General features: G+C 38.9%; 1 protein-coding gene across 4 annotated transcripts in view; it reads right to left on the bottom strand.

Annotated features, from left to right (window-relative positions):
• Window positions 1–1,087: 1,087 nt before the first annotated feature.
• Window positions 1,088–18,338, bottom strand: part of LOC143210826 (neprilysin-1) — a 181,130-nt gene continuing 163,879 nt past the window's right edge. For 3 of the 4 annotated variants that reach the window (XM_076428041.1, XM_076428040.1, XM_076428038.1), the window contains 9 exons: window positions 9,772–9,958; window positions 8,728–8,904; window positions 8,342–8,442; window positions 8,209–8,264; window positions 7,618–7,904; window positions 7,360–7,518; window positions 7,210–7,286; window positions 6,158–6,435; window positions 1,088–5,483 (listed from right to left, as the gene is read on the bottom strand). In XM_076428041.1, the coding sequence (XP_076284156.1) occupies window positions 6,336–6,435; window positions 7,210–7,286; window positions 7,360–7,518; window positions 7,618–7,904; window positions 8,209–8,264; window positions 8,342–8,442; window positions 8,728–8,904; window positions 9,772–9,958 (1,144 nt within the window). In that variant the 3' untranslated portion in view covers window positions 1,088–5,483; window positions 6,158–6,335. The remainder of the gene's footprint in view (window positions 5,484–6,157; window positions 6,436–7,209; window positions 7,287–7,359; window positions 7,519–7,617; window positions 7,905–8,208; window positions 8,265–8,341; window positions 8,443–8,727; window positions 8,905–9,771; window positions 9,959–18,338) is intronic. The other variant, XM_076428039.1, reaches the window with a different exon arrangement.

The raw sequence follows: 18,338 nt of genomic DNA, 5'->3' as shown, positions 1-18,338 counted from the left end.
CTCCACTCTGATAAACTAGCGTCCCTTCGAGCTACTATGGAGGCAGCACGTTTACCCGGCACGATAAGTTACCAGCAGAGAAACTCGATCGATTGAATCGTTCACGGAGAATGAACTTGCACACTCACACTTTTGAATTCCAATCCGTATAGTTGTAGCACCGGTTCCTGGCGCAGCTTGATCACGTACGGATTCTGCAACGGGAACTTCTTCATGGTCGTCGGGTCCACCGCGTGATCGATCACCACGAATTTGTCTCTCGTGTCGGTCTATCGATCACGGTGCAGGGAGGAATTTTTCAAGTAATGATTTTATTCAAGCATAGTGATCTTACTGGTCCTATGTTGTTCAGCTTCATGTTGATCACGATCTTCTGCGTGCAGTTCTTAATCGTCCATCGATCATCTTCCGAGCTGCGCTCTTCGCGATTCTTGAGTTTCTTGTCTTTGATGTTGAACGCTCTGCAGGGAATTGCGAGAAAGAATGGACTGAGGAAATTATTTACGAGTCAATCTAATATTTCAAAATAAAGCTCAGACTATTTTTTAGTATTAATCTTCAAGAGAAAATCATGATATATGTAATACATAGTTTCGTGACTTTCTAGTAGAAATAATTTTAGTGCCTGCAGTGGAGGGGATTCCCTTTTTCTTAAATCGAGTATTGATCTTTTCAAATTGATTTACTTGTCCACTGAAAAAATCAAGCAAGGCGCAAGCACAGCTCTGACTTCGATCGACGGTTGATCGAGACCATGATCACTGGGATTCTTTGTATCGCCAGTATACCGCGATCGACAGGCAGGATTCCTCGAGGGATGAATCCGTGGGACATACGCGAATTCGGACACGTGCGGCGACGGTGTCGCGGTCATTTTAGGGTAAGCGACCAGTGTCATCTGGAAAATTTTTAGAAATTCTGTTCATTTAGAGAGGTTGGTTCCAGCTTGCTTGTTTTTACCCAGAAAATCAGGAACTGCCAGCCAACCGGTGACATGTTAGGCCGTCTGTCCGAGAAATCATTCTTGGACCATTACTGGTACCTTCAACAGGCAGATATTGATTGTCTTCAATGAATAAACAATTAATTGGCTTGCGTTTCGGCTCGCCGGAGGGTTAGGTGCAGAGAAACGGCGAGATCCTCGGCTGTTTTGCTGATCGAGATGTGAATCTCGAATCGGAGACAAGACATTCAAAATCAATATGTTTTCAATTTAACATTATCGAAGCCTCTTGTAACCTAAATTAATTTTTCTTTCTTCAGTTTCAATTGTAATTTTGTTTTTTTTCAATTCCCTTTTTAGATCATTTAAATTTATTGCAGCCTGTAGCAACTTAAATTTTCTAGAAAATGTATTGTACTATCCCGTATTCATCCCTTATCTTAGCAACTCAATTTGTCATTATGGGAGTAATGCGAATAATAAAACATGGGTCAAAGGGTTGTATATAAACCATATTTATTTGCCATATGAGTTGTCAGCCATTTACATTTACAACGGTGTTTAAATAACGTGACTTTATGCTTTCGATTCGACGAGGAAACGAAGGACCGAGCTGCGTTCAACAACGTCGCGTCTCGAGACAACAGACATCCAAGAAAATCCATGTTTATCCCGTTTGTTAGACGCAAACGTCGAGAACACGTGTCGGTAACGATCCCTCGACTCGCTTAAGTACTGCTTAAGAATATCACAGATCGCAATCCTTTGCGTAAACGCACTAAAATTGTAACAACCTCCGCTAGCCGTCGGCTCACGACGATGAAACGTCTGCGGTTCGCGGAAAAACGCTCGACGATCGTGGGAGATACATATTTTGCGACGAACAGCACACTGTGATACAGTATACAGACTGCGGATCCTTGTTGGAAAAAATCAATTCGCTAACTGAATCCAGAAACATTTGTCCAGACTTAAAAATAAATTTTTTAAATTAATCATTTGAATGTAAATTTTTAATTAACCATGCCAATGTGCATCTTCAATGTTGCCTGTCAAAGTGTTGAATAAAAGATTCTTCAGCGATGCTTGCATATTTTTGTTTTGCATATTGGTCCAATTGATTGAAATTTTTTCGTAACTTTAATGCTATGACTTGTGTTGAAGATTGTATAGAAAATATATAGTAAATAATCATTTCAATAGATAAGTAATTATAATATTACGTTGTAAAGAAAGAAATGCAGGATTTTTGTTCCTTTGTTTTATTTGCAATTTTATACGAATAAATTTAACGAGTTATATGTCATTTTAAAGCTTGTTTTACGATCTATTTAATTATGCTTTTGATATTTGATTTTATTCAAATTTTTATTAAATTATATTTTATTTCAGGATGTCAAAACGCGATTGTTGCATTATTTTTTTCTATGAGTTGAAACTATTATCTTAGCCCTACACTTTGGCCTAGTTTGAACTCATAGAAAAAAATAATGAGTAAATCACGTTTTAACATCCCGAAATAAAAGTCAAATAATTTAATGAAGATTTGAATAAAATCAAATATCAAAAGCATAATTAAATAGTGCATAAAACAAGCTTTATATACAGCTCTCATTAAATTAAGGTAAATATTTATTGGTATAAAATTGCAATTAAAACAAAGGAATAAAAATCCTGCATTTCTTTCTTTACAACCTAATACATTAAAGAAAGTAGTAGTTTCAATGAAGCTTCCATCGATTCGTATTTGATCAAAATTCAATTTTTGTTATAAACATTTGGACCCCGCAGTCTAGTAACAAACAAGTGGATCAAGGAATGCATCTAATTAGAATACATTTCTCATAATTACCAGTTGCTAAATATAAACGGTGAATTATCTAATTGTGAGGTGGAATGTAAGCTAAAATATTCTATAAAAATTTCTGAAGCAGAATGTATGTATTTTGGAAGTACAAATATCGTGATAATGAAATGGACTTTCCATTTCGAGGTCGCTTTTTCGGGAGTTCAATCAATTTACGACAAAATAATTACAGAAGTGTTCTGAATACTTTGACTGCTGACATATAAATTCATCCTCACAATTGTTAAAAATGGAATAAATTGATTCATTTAGAAGTACTACAACATGTTGGAAAAATCAACATCACCAATTTCAACATATTCAACAGAATATTTCTCAGTTAAAAGCATATTTCATTTTCCCGAAATCGAGCATAAATTGTCTCTAAAAAGCTGACCCCGTCGGAAAAGGTGAGCACAGGTGAGCGGTTCGTCGTGATCGGTGTAGAGCAAGAATCCCGTATCGTTTCCAGCGAGAACCGAGCGAAACGGTGTCACGAATAAAAGCGAAGCATTTGAAAATCGAAGAGTCTCGTGCCCGTACAGAGGAGAACCGAGCGAAAAATTACAGGTGTGAATCAAAGCGCGCGCTAAATCAGCCTGGTCTCTAATCCGTCGCCGCCGGCGCAGTTTATTCTGTATTGCGTATGTGTCTCTGTGTGTGTGTGTGTGTGTGTCGCTGTGTGTGAATGTCTCCCTGTGTTGACGTGTATGTGAACTAGCCAAAAATCGAGGCTCCCCGGTTAGTGAAATCGCAGGCTAACATTTAAAACGATGGCCTCCAGGGGTTCAACTAAAAACTAAACGGAAAAGAGACGGGGAAACGTTGTTATTTACAGAGTTTACAGACTAAGAAGAGCGAAGACAATCGGTGCGCGAGAAACTAAATAATAGATCCGCTTCGTAAATGTTTGCAGTTTACGTTCCCTAAATTTTCCTCTAAATCCACCCTAGAAATTCATTCAACCCTTCTCCTTCTCCCTCTCTCTCTGTTACCCCCTCTCTCCGTTTCTTTCTAGCCTCAGCAACTCGTTCGAGGCTTTGCGAATATAATTAATTAATTCGATGCTCGTCGCTCGAACTATGCCGGAAATTATATCTCCTCCCCCGATCCTAATCAAAGCGGCATCCACCCACTCGGTAGTCCACGAAAACGTTAAGACGGTCCCCTAATTTTCTGCGGGCCACCCCCACCTCATTCATAGTTTGATGATTTTGCTCTGTTAATGCAATTTTATCGACACCGAATTTTCCTGGTGATATTTTCGTATCTATACGATCAGAACGTTGAAAATAATTTTCAATATTGATTAATTTCTACGCATTCTTTTTTAATAAAGTCCGCGATGATTCAGCTGAAGTTTGGCAGATAGATTCACTATGCGTTAAAAACGTGATTTTCAAAAGGATTTTTGGCGACTCGGAAAAATTTTTATCATTTCCTACCTTCCCGACACAGCGCTTTTCTTAAATTTTTAACAAAATAACTTCGGACCAGCAGAATGTGAAATTAAATATAAAACATTTTCCAGCTGATAGGAATTACAATAACTAAAGTTACAGGCTTAGATGCTGGTCACATACACAGACTTAAGAAGCCTCTTCGGACACCTCCGGAAAACAGGGAAGCTTTGCACTTTTTAAGCTGACAACGCTGTAAAATTTAGCGTTCTCAGGCGGATCTTGTGTGTTGCAACATCATGTAGTTCACTAGCTGATCTTTTCGATAGAGTCCACTATCGTACCAGAGCATTTTCTACAGAGTAGATGTAAGTTATTTTTCAAGCGAACTAAAGACTAAATTGTTAAAAATACTTAATGAATAAATATAGGAAAAAGTGCAACATACAAGTCTAATTGTCATTTAGATATAATTTACGCATGTATTATGTGATTAATGGGTCCGAGTGGATTCAAGCCCTTTATATTTTTGTTGTTACTCTTAATAACAATAAATATATCAATGAAAAAAATTCTACAGAGTCGCGGTAATTTAGAATCGTAGACAGAAAAATGCATTGTATGCAATATTTGTACAGATCTTAAGTCTGTGTCACATAAGAATGATACAATTTTTCCACCGACCTTGAAATTCAATGGCAACAAAACCACATCAGCAATTACCAATAAAACAACCATCGATGACGTAAGAGTGACTCGTTGCCTCTATCTTCGAGGACATCTACCGATACACTGCTCGCAAACTGAACAAATCGAAGCGCTTTGTAATTTGCTTATCCTGCGGTGTGTACGTGTGTGTTTACTCGTGTGTACGTCATCTTCAAATATATTTCTTTTTTTTTGTCTTTTTTACTTTTGCTTTGTATCATTCATTCTCATTTGTTCTCTCACGCATACACGCACTCTCCCTCTCACTCTCTCTCTCCCTTTCACACGATCGAGTCTGATATCCCGTATAATTTTTATTGCTTTCACTAGAATAAATCCTAAGGTCCTCTAAAGCGTCGTAGGGGAGAGATATTAACGTTAATGGCGCGTTTTTTTTTTTTAAACGAGTCTTGCGTCGACCAAACGAATCTCTTGGTCGATTCCCACGCGGTTGTCCTTGAAACTCTCGGAACACCAAGACAACTCCAGCGATCGATCCTTTCGGCGATCGAAGGATCGAGGACTCGATCATTGGTAGTCCTCGCGCGATCTTGTACGTCTCGCTTCGATCGTCGGCGTAGAACTCCTAAAAAAGAAACATAATGCTGATCGAAAAATTTTTATTTTGGACTGGGAACTGTGGCGGATTTATCCATACACTTAGACTGGAGCTTATGGCAATGAGTCTTGTATAATTTCTAGATAGCGGATTGTATGTATTTATAACAAAAATGAGTAGGTGTAACTCGACACAGTGTTAACATTAGAAAAATTTAGAACCGCTGTTATATTATTATATCGAACTATTAAAAATATTAACCCTTCACTGCATAGTGTATCATATGAGATACAGTTAACAAATCTGGTATATAGTAAACTAAGAATGTGTTTTCTTACTATTCTACACGTTGTTTAAATTAAAAAAAAATTTTTTCCCTTAAATAAAACACAAAAACTGACCTTCTTTCAATTTTTTCATCCCAATTTAAAAAATCATGCAGTGAAGGGTTATTGCAAATCCGGTAAAAAATTTTTATTTTGCATAAAGATCCGCTGCCTAATAATGTCCTACACAGGTATAATTAGAATTCTTGAATGTCACTTTCTCCAAAAGATATTTTTATAACTTCACCAATTCTAAAAGAAAAATTCTGTAATTCGTCGTGTTGATAGGTTCGGTGGTTCTAGTGTTAAGAAATAATTATTGTGTTGACGTAAATCCGCCACTGAGTGTCAAAGTGTGTTTCGTAGCGTAAATACTTGAGTCGATTCCCTCCAGCGCAGAATCGCTCGACAAACGCTGCAAAAATAATGGGACCCTATGGTCAATGGGGTCTCCAACTGTGAATTCGCCAACCGCAAGTTCCGAGCCGAGTCCCAATAGTCGACAAACTGTGGTCTTTCGTGAATGAGGTCTGCGATCGTCCGCGCCTGATCATCACCAGGTGGTGCACTTGTTCGGGGGGTTCATCTTGGCTCCGATCGGGCAGCGGAACGCGTCCGCGAACGCTTGGGAGTTCATCATTATACCGTTGACTCTGCAAGTATGCGATGATTGTATGATCCAATGAATATATAAGAGGATTAAATCCAATGAGTATATAAAATGATTAAATGCAATGAATATATAAAATAATTAAATCCAATGAATATATGAAATTATTAAATGCAATCAATATATAAATTGACCACAGCCACCCCAAAGCCAATGAATATATAAAATGATTAAAGCCAATGAATATATAAAATTATTAAATCTAATGAATGTATAAAATTATTAAATTCAATGAATATATAAACTGATCGAAGCCAATGAATATATAAAATAATTAAATCCACTGAATATATAAAATTATTAAGTCTAATGAATATATAAAATAATTAAATCCACTGAATATACAAAATGATTGAAGTCAATGTGAATATATAAAATGATTAAAACCAATGAATATATAAAATAATTAAATCTACTGAATATATGAAATGATTAAAGTCAATGTGAATATATAAAATGATTAAATTGAATTAATTAAATCCACTGAATGTATAAAATGATTAAAACCAATGAATATATAAAATAATTAAATCCACTGAATATATTATGAAATAATTAAATCCAATAAATATATATGTCTATAAAATGATTAAATTCAATGAATATATAAAATTATTAAATCCACAGAATATATATAAAATTAATAAAACAAATGAATATATAAAATGATCAAATCCATTGAACATATAAAATGTTTAAATTGATAGGAAGTTTAAAACGTCTGTAAAATGTATTGTAACATTGATTAGAAGCTCACCTTTCAGGCTGAGGTGTGTGGTAATCGAGTTCAACGGATAGAATGTAGGCCTCGGCAGTCATATTAGAACAGTAAGTCTGAAACAACGCACTCGTCAACAATGTCGATTCGAGATATAAATCACGAAATCCATAAATTCAATAGTCTCACCTGGGCGGCGCTTATGAAGAAAAGCTGGCTCGGACGAAGGCCCTCGAACCCGGGAAGACTTCGGTCCCTCCCGTTCGTCAAAGTGTGCCAAGTTTTAAAAGAAATCTGCAAGGCTCCGATGTCCGCCACGTTCTCGTTCCTCGTCACGTTCCAATCGAACTGGAAACGAATTTTTTCATTGATCATCCGGTCCCGATCACCTCAATCATTCATTTCATATTGAATGAGAAAAAGAGATAGAAAAAAAATTATTTTTACCTGTACAGCGACGTCGTTTCCATAAAACTGAACCTTCTTCCAAAAACTCCTGGCATACAATCTCGCAACACATTCTATTCTTGCTTCCAGCCTCTTCCAGGACTCCGGCGTGATCCAGAGCCACTGATCGACGCTCAGATCAGGATCGAGAGGTAGTCTGCGCCGGTGGAGATCGAAAGCGTGCAGGATCTCGTGACCGATTACTGATCCTAGAGTTGCGTGAGCCGAGTACGCAGGACCTCCGTCCCAGGACCATGACCAGGCCGTCATCATCGCCAATGGGATGCCTAAAACACGGGTAAAATATTTGTATTACATCAGAATACTATTAGCGTTTTTGCTTGATATTCATAATTTTATAAAAGTTAATTTATTTCAATCGCTAAAGACAAATTTTATGGTTTGCGATCAAGCTTCATCATCGAGAAGGATAGAATCAAGTTTTTGAAATTGCTTATTCCAGAGATTCTTTTTAATAGAAACATTTGAAGGAATTTCCAAGTTCCTTAGCAAGAAAGATAAGATTAATTAATTTTGGGTCTGATTTCATCGGAAACTCTCGACACAGATAATTTTCAGAAGGTACTTTACCAATTGTGTTTGTGGAGGACTCGTAGTAGGCGTTCACGCTGTAAGGATAACGGCGTCTGTAACACAGAATTTCATTATTACAAGGTTACGGAATCAGAGAGGTGAGAAATCTTTTCTCGGATTAGTCTCTTACTTCTCGGTCACGTTCCTCCTGAGAACTTTGTCGTCGACCGTGCGGACCTGCCGGAATCGCATTAACACGCTGCGGAAAAAATCGTCTGGATCGATCTTCACCTGTCCAAACCGATAAATGGCCCTGATAAACTTCTGTGTAAATTTCATTTAGAAATGTATAATTGTCGAACATCGTATCATGGAATTCTGTAACGACCTGCCAGGTCCTTGAAGATTTGAATTTCAATTTAAAAACGCTACATACTTTCATGCCAACGTAATTAACTCTAACACAAGCAAATGAATGGTTCAGCTGTAAGATAATCCAGCAGAGTTAATTGCAAGCTAGATAGTTGACGGACTTCTCCATTTCCTATGATTCTAAACACCGTCGTATGTCCTCACCTCGGCCATTTCGCGGGCCAGCAGGCTCTCGTTGTAGAAACCAGGCCACACGTGAAATCTACCCCTCAACGAGTTCAGTTTCAGCAATGCTTGCGTCCTCGTCTCCTCGTCTAACCAGGACTTCACCAAGATCCTCTCAGCGACAGTTTCCTTTACACGCTCGAACAGTCCTCCCACCTGTTCTCAGACCGATTCGATTCGATTAGCACCGATCGATCCACTATTATACGGTCGCAGGCATCCGCAAATACACTGACGATCTTCATACATTCACGATAATTACTCCCAACTCGACAAGAAAATATTGACCAATCAAAACATTTCTAACTTATTAATCACTCTCAATTTTATTACTAATGTATTTGCGACATTGTCCTCGTTAAAACGAGTCGAAACACGACACGCTTCGGAGCATATTTGTTTGTTTAATCCACGATTGAATGGAACCTCGATTATCCGAATCGATGTGGACAGTTCAATCCAAAACGATTTATTGAACAACAAATTTAATCTAACTAGACAATTATTATATATGCACCCATGTTCTAATGACTTTCCATTAACCTCTCGCCTTACAATATCGAAATTACAATAATGCTATTAATTTTCTTTAAATCGAAATAAAATTTTATTTTGGTTTTGTTAATGTACAGCTATTGGAGAACATATAGGCGTATAATAGATATGAAGTTCCTCCTTCTTTAGGAAATTAAGAATTACAAAAAAAGTTTTAATCACCGAAATCGTAAAATGAATCGTAGCGCAAGAAGGGGTTGAATCGTGGATTAAATAAACAAATGTGCACTGAAGCATGTCGTGTTTGGACTCGTTTTAATCAGAAAATTTCCACAAATATGTTGATAAATGTTTCACAAAGAAGTAATTAACAAAAATGTTTTTCTGTCCGAAATGTGCGTTGAGCTAAGAACACAAGTATCAAGACTCGAGTACGTTAGGCGTCTATAACACTTTGCGAGTTTCTGACAAGTGAAAATTGAAATTTGCATAAAGATCGAGGCAACAGGCGTTCTCGTGGATGCTCACCCTGTTCGCCAAGGTCTCGAGATGTTGTGGACTGTACTGTTGAACGTAAAGCGCCCCTACTACTTCGCTGAACACCTCCTTGGTCAGCTTGAAGCAGGACAATTCCCAATTCTTGCTGGCGGTCACGTTCACGATGTCGTGGAGCGTGTCGGTCGCGTACAACAGCAACAGTCCGTTATGAATGATCCTTTTGGCAAACGATAGGAAATTAGATGTGGGAACCGCCTCGGGCCACCAGTGAAAAGTAACGTCACACCTCGGTGAAACGAATAGGTATATAGGCGTGTGTATGTATGTGTACGTATATGTAGATATCTCTGGGGTTCCAGTGGGAAACGTACTCGGGTTTTCGGGTCGTCGGTATTATCTCCATTAGATATCCGTATAGTAATAAAAGCGATATTTCACCGAAAGGATAATAGCCCCGAGGCTGTAATAATGAACAGCTGCCCCCGAAAGCATAACGAATTAGTGGTATCGATTCTTCCCGGGGACGCCGCGCCGCCTCCGGCCGGAAGTGCGAGCTCTTTTATGGAGACCTCGAAACGGCGGTTTTTTAAATAGAGCTGCGCTTTTGGTCCGCTTCGATAGCAACAGCTTCGATGATTTATTGTTTCTCGGGTAATTAAATGAGAAGAGGTGCCGCAACATTATTTCGAACGGGGTGGGAAAGTTGCGGAACATCTTTGAATGCTGACGGTTGTTTGTAGTCGTATTAACATAGTGAATTGAGAATAATTTTTCATATTGATTAATTCCCACATATTCTTTATTAATAAAATTCGCAACCATTCGGTAAAGTTAAATAGCTTAATTTTCCACTAAAAACACGTTTCTCAAAATGACTTTTGGCGACTCGAAAGAATTTTATTATCATTTACTACTCTCTGCGAATTTGTTGTACAATAGATGGAACACGTGAGTTTACATGAAGACAATCGATTTTTAAATTAAAATCTAGCCACACTGAATTCTTGTAATTTTGATGGAACAATCCAGTGAATCAATGTCCAGCGTTCTTCAAATCATTGAAACCTGTTTGAGCACAAAATTCCTCGATCCCGTTCACAAAATAACACAATCGCTTCGGAGATCGTCTTCAGAGCATAGTTGCCGAGCCATAATGGCGACCATAATAGCAGTTTCAATTCCCGAGGCCGAGGAATCCCGTGAAATTGGGGGCAAAGTAAACTCTGTCCCCAATCAGTCATTCGAATGGAGATAGCAAAGCGTTGCGCACGTCCGTGAACAAACGAGCCGCTCGATCGTTTCCCCGGTACGAATTTTAATTCGCAAACGAGAAATTACGATAACTGGACTGCCATAGCCGCGGCGCTTGTGCACTGAATGACTGCTCGAATTAATTGTGTTTTGATCGCGAGAGAGAGAGAGGTCAGCGCGTAGGTCCGCTAGATTTGCCTCTATTATCGGGCAAACATGTATTCCGTACAGCATATGCCCAATTTCGAGTAACTCGATATGCGAAATTCTCCCGCATGGTCGGCGCCATTTTTTCCGGCAGACGGACCGTACGTAATAATAATAATCACTGTTTGTTGCCTACACAATCGACGCGATTAGTCCGGTCCCGGGTTTTGCACAGCTCCAGGTTTGATAAAATATTATTTCACGTATCGATTGAACAGTCAGCTCTCTGTTCATTGACAATTTCGATAGTTCATTGATCGGGGATTTGCTGAGCTCCCGCTCAGCGTTTTTCTTCCATCATTTATTTCTGTTTGAAAAATTGACCAATAACCTCCTTTCATTGACGGTCTTTTCCAAAATTTTTCAATTGTTCGATCTGTTGATTCTTAGTTACCTATTTAGTTGGCAGTACTCTTCCTGTCTAAAGTGCGATAAAAAGGTAAATTAAAATCGTGCAATAATTTTGTGAATGTTATTGTAGAGAGGAGACTTCAATCTTCCTGTTAAAGGTGGGGACATTTTTCACTCGAAACATTGGGTTGAAAGTTCGTATCGTTTGTAAATTAAAATTGAAAGCCAAAATTCAGATATTTACTCATAAAAATTTGTTCAATAACATATTTTCCAGTCTGTTCTATTACTTTTGCCATTTTAAGGTAACTTCTCGTGTTTATAATTTAAAAACGCTACGAACTCTCTTTCCGACCAAATACAAAGCTGTTAAAGATCGTGTCTAATTGTAAGAAAAAGGACTTGGATTTAATATAATAATATAGCAGATTGTGGGAGACGCTTCTTAAACCGCGTCGGATATTCCGGGTGTTTAAATTGCAACAGTCTTAAATTAATTAACCGGGACAATTGGGACGGGGTGCGAGAAAGTTCCCGCATCAGGGAGGATCGTGCACGGGCAGCTCGTTCGCCGCAAAGGATCGCGTTTGATAACAATAATTCCGGCGCCGGCTAACGAAGACGAATAGCGGCCCCGCCGCAATTAAATTCGTCCGGTCAGTAGGCTGTGTTTCGTTTCATTAATATTCATTCATTAGCCGATCCGGCTGCTCGAATATTTATTCCCCCGGCTTGCCAAACAACGACGCGCGCTCGCAACGCTTCCGACGAAGATGCAACAGCGAACCGATGAATTATTTCTGGCCAGGTTTTTCGTTCATTTCACACCTGAACGATCGGAAACGGAACCAGCCAAAGCCGGTTCGACCTTTTAGCCGGGTGATTTGTCGGCCGTCAGCGCAGATATCAAAGCTGCTGCAAATAAATATGATCGATTCGGCGAGCTTTATCTGGAGATTAACGGAATCGTCGGGTTATTTAATAAACTCCGGGATTTTTGCGACAAATCATTCTCTGGACGCGCGAATGTTGTTTGTGTGCTTTTGCCGGCGGTATTTTTTCCGGTAATTTATTTACCGACACGATTCCTTTCTGTTTTTGTTTTACCGATTGTCGACGATGTGCAGGTAAATAAGCAGTGTCAGTATTGTCGTTGTTTTTTGTTGGTATTTAATTTATTGGGTAAATAAATGGAGTATTTTTATTACAGTAAAGTCGCGTTTACTGTCCGCGATTACTGTCCACTGCCTACCGTGTACCCATGTTGTTTTAATAAAAAAAATGCCAGAAATAAGTTTATGAAAGTCTCATAAAAAAATAATTAAAAACAAAGAAGTTTTTGTACATTTGATTAGTACTATTAGTAGTGGCCACGCGATCCGTATTTCATGCTGTCCTTCTCTACGTTCGGCTTTCTTTTTGAAGTACGTAACGCAGTCATAAAAAAATAATATCGGTATGCGATCACTGTCCGTGCAGAACACAGGCTGTTGGAAAGTAAACGCGACTTTACTGTATTTGTTTGCACAGTTGGATTCTTGGCTGTAAAATATTTTGAAACTCTCTTGACTCCAGTAGTGATCTCATCATAGTTTAAGGCATTCCACAAATAATGTTATAACTTACAAATATTTACTGATTCGCTTTAACTATGTATCATTTTTATTCAGCTATTGTACTTTTAATTACAGCGTTACTGAGCTATTAAGGAATTTTAGCCTAAGGAAAGCCTAAGTGCTCACCACGTTAGGTCAAAACAGGGATATAGTTTGTTCGCCGGTTTAGCGTCGCGACAGTGATAGCTAGAGAGCTTTTTACTGATACTGTTCGAGAACTAACTTCTCGGGCGTCGATTACCGAACCGTACTGATTGCATTCGACCAACTTCGGCCGCGCATAGTGCTCGGTTGAATGACGTGCATCGTGGGACAGATTGCGTGTTTCCAGCGCGAAACGTCGCGGATACACCGACCGACTTCTCCGCGACAACGACGACGCCGGATTTGCATAATGCACGCTTAGCGGGCCGCGCAAACGTTCGCAGACTGTCGCGTTCGGTCCTTCGAGGCTGAAGTATTTATACGTCGTTGACGTTGCGAACTATTAATTTAAAAGTCTATATTTCATAAACAGAATCGCAAGCAGCAAAACGGTGACTTAAACCCTCCCTAATATTATAAACTATTTCAAAATTGACGATTTCATGCGGCACATCTACGTCTTGTTTCCCAAAAAATGGTTAAAAATCGTTAAAACGTAAAAAAGAAACGTAAAAATAGTTAAAAAGCGATGGTTCTTGCGCAAACACATTTTCTTAAATTAGGGTGCTATTTAAGTGGGTGTACTTCATATTAATTTCACCGATATTTTATTTTTCGTATGGGAAAGTCGAATTGACGTGCATCAAACGTGAATTATACTTGCATTTGTGAGGATTTTAGTCAACATTTATGGACCCAATGAATACTATTTTACAGTGGTTTGTTCCAGTGTATTATGTACGATGTTATGAACAATTATAGTGCAGATTTGTGGATATGTGTGAGAACAATTTAAAAGCGGCGATCGCGCGGGGAATATTAATCGGCGATTAACTTCATCGATCGATTGAATCAGTCTCCGATTTTTCGATGATTCCTTTTTTTAATCAATGATTGACGTTTAACTGCATCAATCGATTGAATCAATCGTCGATTTTTCAATGATTACCTTTTCTAATCGTACACATTAATCAATCAATCTTGATTAATATTTTATTAATGCCCAACCCTGTTTTCGAGGTAGATAGTTCATTTTTCGACAAAATGTCACTCGATTATCTAATTCGGAGCACTGTGCGCCATCGCGGATTACCCCTCGACGTTTAAATCAGCGACACGCCGCGCCGCGCTCTCATAATCGCGAAACAGAGCGTTCGGCTCGCGCGGCACAGCTCCGGCTCGGTTTAACGGCTAGGACCGCGGGCCGATGGAAATTAAACCGTGCTTTGCATGTCACAGAGATCGTTAGCAAGGGAACCGCCATCTTCTCTAACATTTACGAGCGTGGGACTCCCTTCGCGCGCGTGCATCGTGTATCGCGGCAACCCGCGGTTAATAAACGCAGCACGCCGCCATCAATTTTAATGTCTCCAACCCCGTACGCATCGTAAATCGCCTCCTAATTCGTCCATTACCCCTCTCGCAGCGGAAATTCCTACTCGAGGCTCATCAGTTGCCAACCACGTCACCAAGTTGCCGCCTTTGGCAAATTATACGCCCAGGCACCCCTCACAATTATTCAATGGTGCGATAATTTATACGAACACTTTTGGAGATTATAGGTCAGAGCGCGATTATTCGATCCTCCTTCGAACACCCTTAGAATAAATTTTAACCCTTAGCACTCTCTCGATTGGTCACTCAGAGATCAAAATTGCTGTACCATTATTCGAAATGTTGTTTACATTATTAAATATGTTGGTGTCTAATCAATTACTAAACGTTTAAGTATTGTACGAGGTATTATATCAATTTCATATTCGTAAACAATTAATATAGAATGGAGTTATTCCAACTGGATCGAACGAAATGTTTAATTTTCAAGTTAAAATAGCACCGAGTGTAAAGGGTTAACATTGCTGGGATTCCCAATTGAATTATACAGAGTGTCCCGTTTGAACTTGTGCGCGCAATTATTTTCTAAACCTGTCTAAAACTGTCAAAAATATTTCAAATAAAACTTTTCCTGTGACCTCTGTTTTTTTAAACATGGAACTGTATGTTTTCGTCTTCCAAGATCATTCAAGGTAATTCAAGGTCATTCATCAAAAATCGAAAAATAAGGACCAACCTGCTGTAAACATTAGGAGACAATTGCGTACTGAAAGTGAAATGAGGAACAATGTACAAGGTGTACAAATATTTACGGACGCCGAGGGAAGGATCATTCTCGCAGGGTTCCGCGTTCAATTTTCCCAGGTAGCCACTGGCTAAGGATTATCGATGGAGCAAGGACACGGTGTCCTGTTCGACGCCGAGATTACCGGGGAACGGCATCCTTGTACCGAGAATGGAACAACAAGTCCGTGGCATTAAGGACGATGCATGGTCTGGCGCAGATTGGCGGGCGCAGGACGCGAACGTCTCGTGCTCGTTACACGGAATATACGTTCGCCCGGTAATTATCGCGGTTTCAGGCTCAGCATTCATCCTCGCCGTTTCCCTTTCCAGTTTCTACATTGTCTGTCCTAGGACGATAATGGAACGCGGAACCGGTACCCCGAATCGCGACCGAAGAGAGAGCAGAACGGATCTTGGAATCCGGAGGACGTGTTTGCTCGTCTATCAGTCTATTCTGTCAATATTAAGGCTAACTGTGCCGGTCGCCGAAATCGATAATTCCTGGTTATTGTGGTGTGACTATTGCTCGCAGATCCTGCGCAGCCAGCGATCCAGGAATACCCTTTCGCACCGAGATCCTCCGACAAATACTCCTCTCGCTATGGTAAACTCGGCGAGATCGACCTCTGATGTCTTTGCCCCGTTGGCCGTCTCTATATAACAGCTGGGATCAATTCAACAATTTTCTAAAATTGATTCCAAAGGTCTCATTTGCTGGATAAATAATAGTCGAGTTCAAGTCTCGAGTGAAACTGTTCGAAATGTGTATAATATGTACACGGTGTATAAAAAGTAATGGTCATCCGTCGTATGGGTGAATCTACACCTCTGGATCGGTGGACATTTGTAAGTGAAACTTGCCACAAAATTATTTATGACAAAGAAAGTTTATGTTAACCCTTTGCGCTCTCGAAGCAATTTTAATTCGAAAATCAAAATCATTTCTCTTTCGACCCAGAACATTTTCATTCTATGTAATCTTTTTTACATTGTGCACATGAAATTTCATCAGTTTTCTCACATGTGACAGTTGAACTTTTCGCAATTTATAGAAAACAGACGAATTTAATAATATTGAAACTGTTTTGAATAATGGTGTGGCCATTTTTACTAATAACTATTTGTTCGCGACATGTAGCTTCTTTCAAACTTTTCCTTTCCTGGATGAGTGGAAGGTGTTGATGTAAAAAAAAAACAATTTTAACAACGATTTTCATTATTATAAATAATTTTGCGGCAAGTTTCTCTTACAAATGTCCACCGATCCAGAGGTGCAGATTCATCCCTACGACGGATGATCATTACTTGTTATACACCCTGTACATATGAAATTAGGGGTAGTTTGAGTCATCACAAGACCGCGGATCTTTATGCATTTGTAGCAAAATTGAGTAGATGAAATTCAAAATTGTAAGAAAATAACATTCGACGCAGACAATCTTTATTTTGCATAAAGACTGCAATCCAGTCATCACTGCCGATTTAGTATGAAATTGTTAATTTTAGAATAGTGCGAAATACACTATAATTCTCTGCACATGATATTAGGGATTACTTAATAATTTCATTCATTGCTAATTTGTTTATGGAATGTAAACTGTTAAATGTTTCTTCCCGGTTTCGGGGAGGATTACCGTTATCCACGCAAGCTATAAGCTCGTTCCGCCGACTTTAAAGGTTAACCGTGGATCGTTTACTTATCTGCACAGTAGCCGAGGGAAGAAAGCAATTATTATTTCCGTCGCGAATCCCACGGGCAAGTCTCAGAAGTCATCTTGAACGAACTTTTTGCGGTAGCGACAACAGTGGAACTTTTTCATCGAGGCTAGAAACGGTGCAACAAGAATTGTTCTCGAGGCAGCAACGACAATTTCCCAGGAACGTGCGAAAGCTTATTTGCTTTTCCGAAGTTTCGAGTCTGTCGCGAGTCTGGAATTTTGGCGAAGTGCTGCTTGCTAGGGTCTCATAATTCATTTGGTTGAAAAATGCGCCGGGGCAAACTTTCTGCGGTTCGAATTGCTCGCCGAACTTTACACTATTGTTTTCTTTTAATTAAATACGCGTGACTGTACAGCGTGTGCCAGAAGTGCCGAAGTTGCAAATTCTTGTAGGTCTCTAGTCACTGTAGTTAAATTATTTTAAAGGGATGGTCAGAAATGTAGGGGTAGGTTTCGGCATTATTTATAAATTAAATTAACATAATATATTGGTCATTATTTGTTTGTTAGGAACGAGGTATTGGATTAACGCAGAAATAATTGCAGCTTTTACTGTTTTTTGTTAAGCTTACTCAATTGTGTCATGAATGCATAAAATCTGCTGTCTAAGCATTATAAAGCGCACAGCTTACCGTATTGATCTGTCCTAATTAAGAAATGAAGGATTTATTTCGGAACTAGATCGCATTTTTCCAGAGAAAGAGATTAAAACCATGAGAAAATCGTGTTTCTGTCATCAATGCTTTAGTTAAAAAGGAATTAACTGAAAATTGGAATAGGTTCTATTAGATCTGGAATTGCAATTTTTTTTGTAAATTGTAGAAATGCATGTAGTTTCACAATTTAATTGTACGACAATCTTTATACATAGCAGGACCGGATAACTGATACTACGCCTTTGACTCTCGAAGCAGCTTGGTCCAGAGTTGGGCAAAAATTTAATCAACGATTGACGAATAAATTTCTACTTCAATCGTTAATCACAATTAACAATTAAACTCCTCGTCAAACTAATTAAACCAATCGTCAATCGGATTATTGATTAACGATTAACTGCTGAAATTTCGAAATGAAATACTGTTTGTTTTTATTGAGATAAATTTCTGTCAATTCTCCACACATCTCCGCTCTCTGTCTCTCTCTTCCTCCTTATTACAATATATGGATCGACCGTGTGGCGATTAACTTC

The sequence above is a fragment of the Lasioglossum baleicum genome, chromosome 7, assembly GCF_051020765.1.
Source record: "Lasioglossum baleicum chromosome 7, iyLasBale1, whole genome shotgun sequence".
Classification (NCBI taxonomy): domain Eukaryota; kingdom Metazoa; phylum Arthropoda; class Insecta; order Hymenoptera; family Halictidae; genus Lasioglossum; species Lasioglossum baleicum.
Note: the sequence above shows the minus strand (reverse complement) of the source record. Positions and strands in the feature narration are given on the sequence as shown.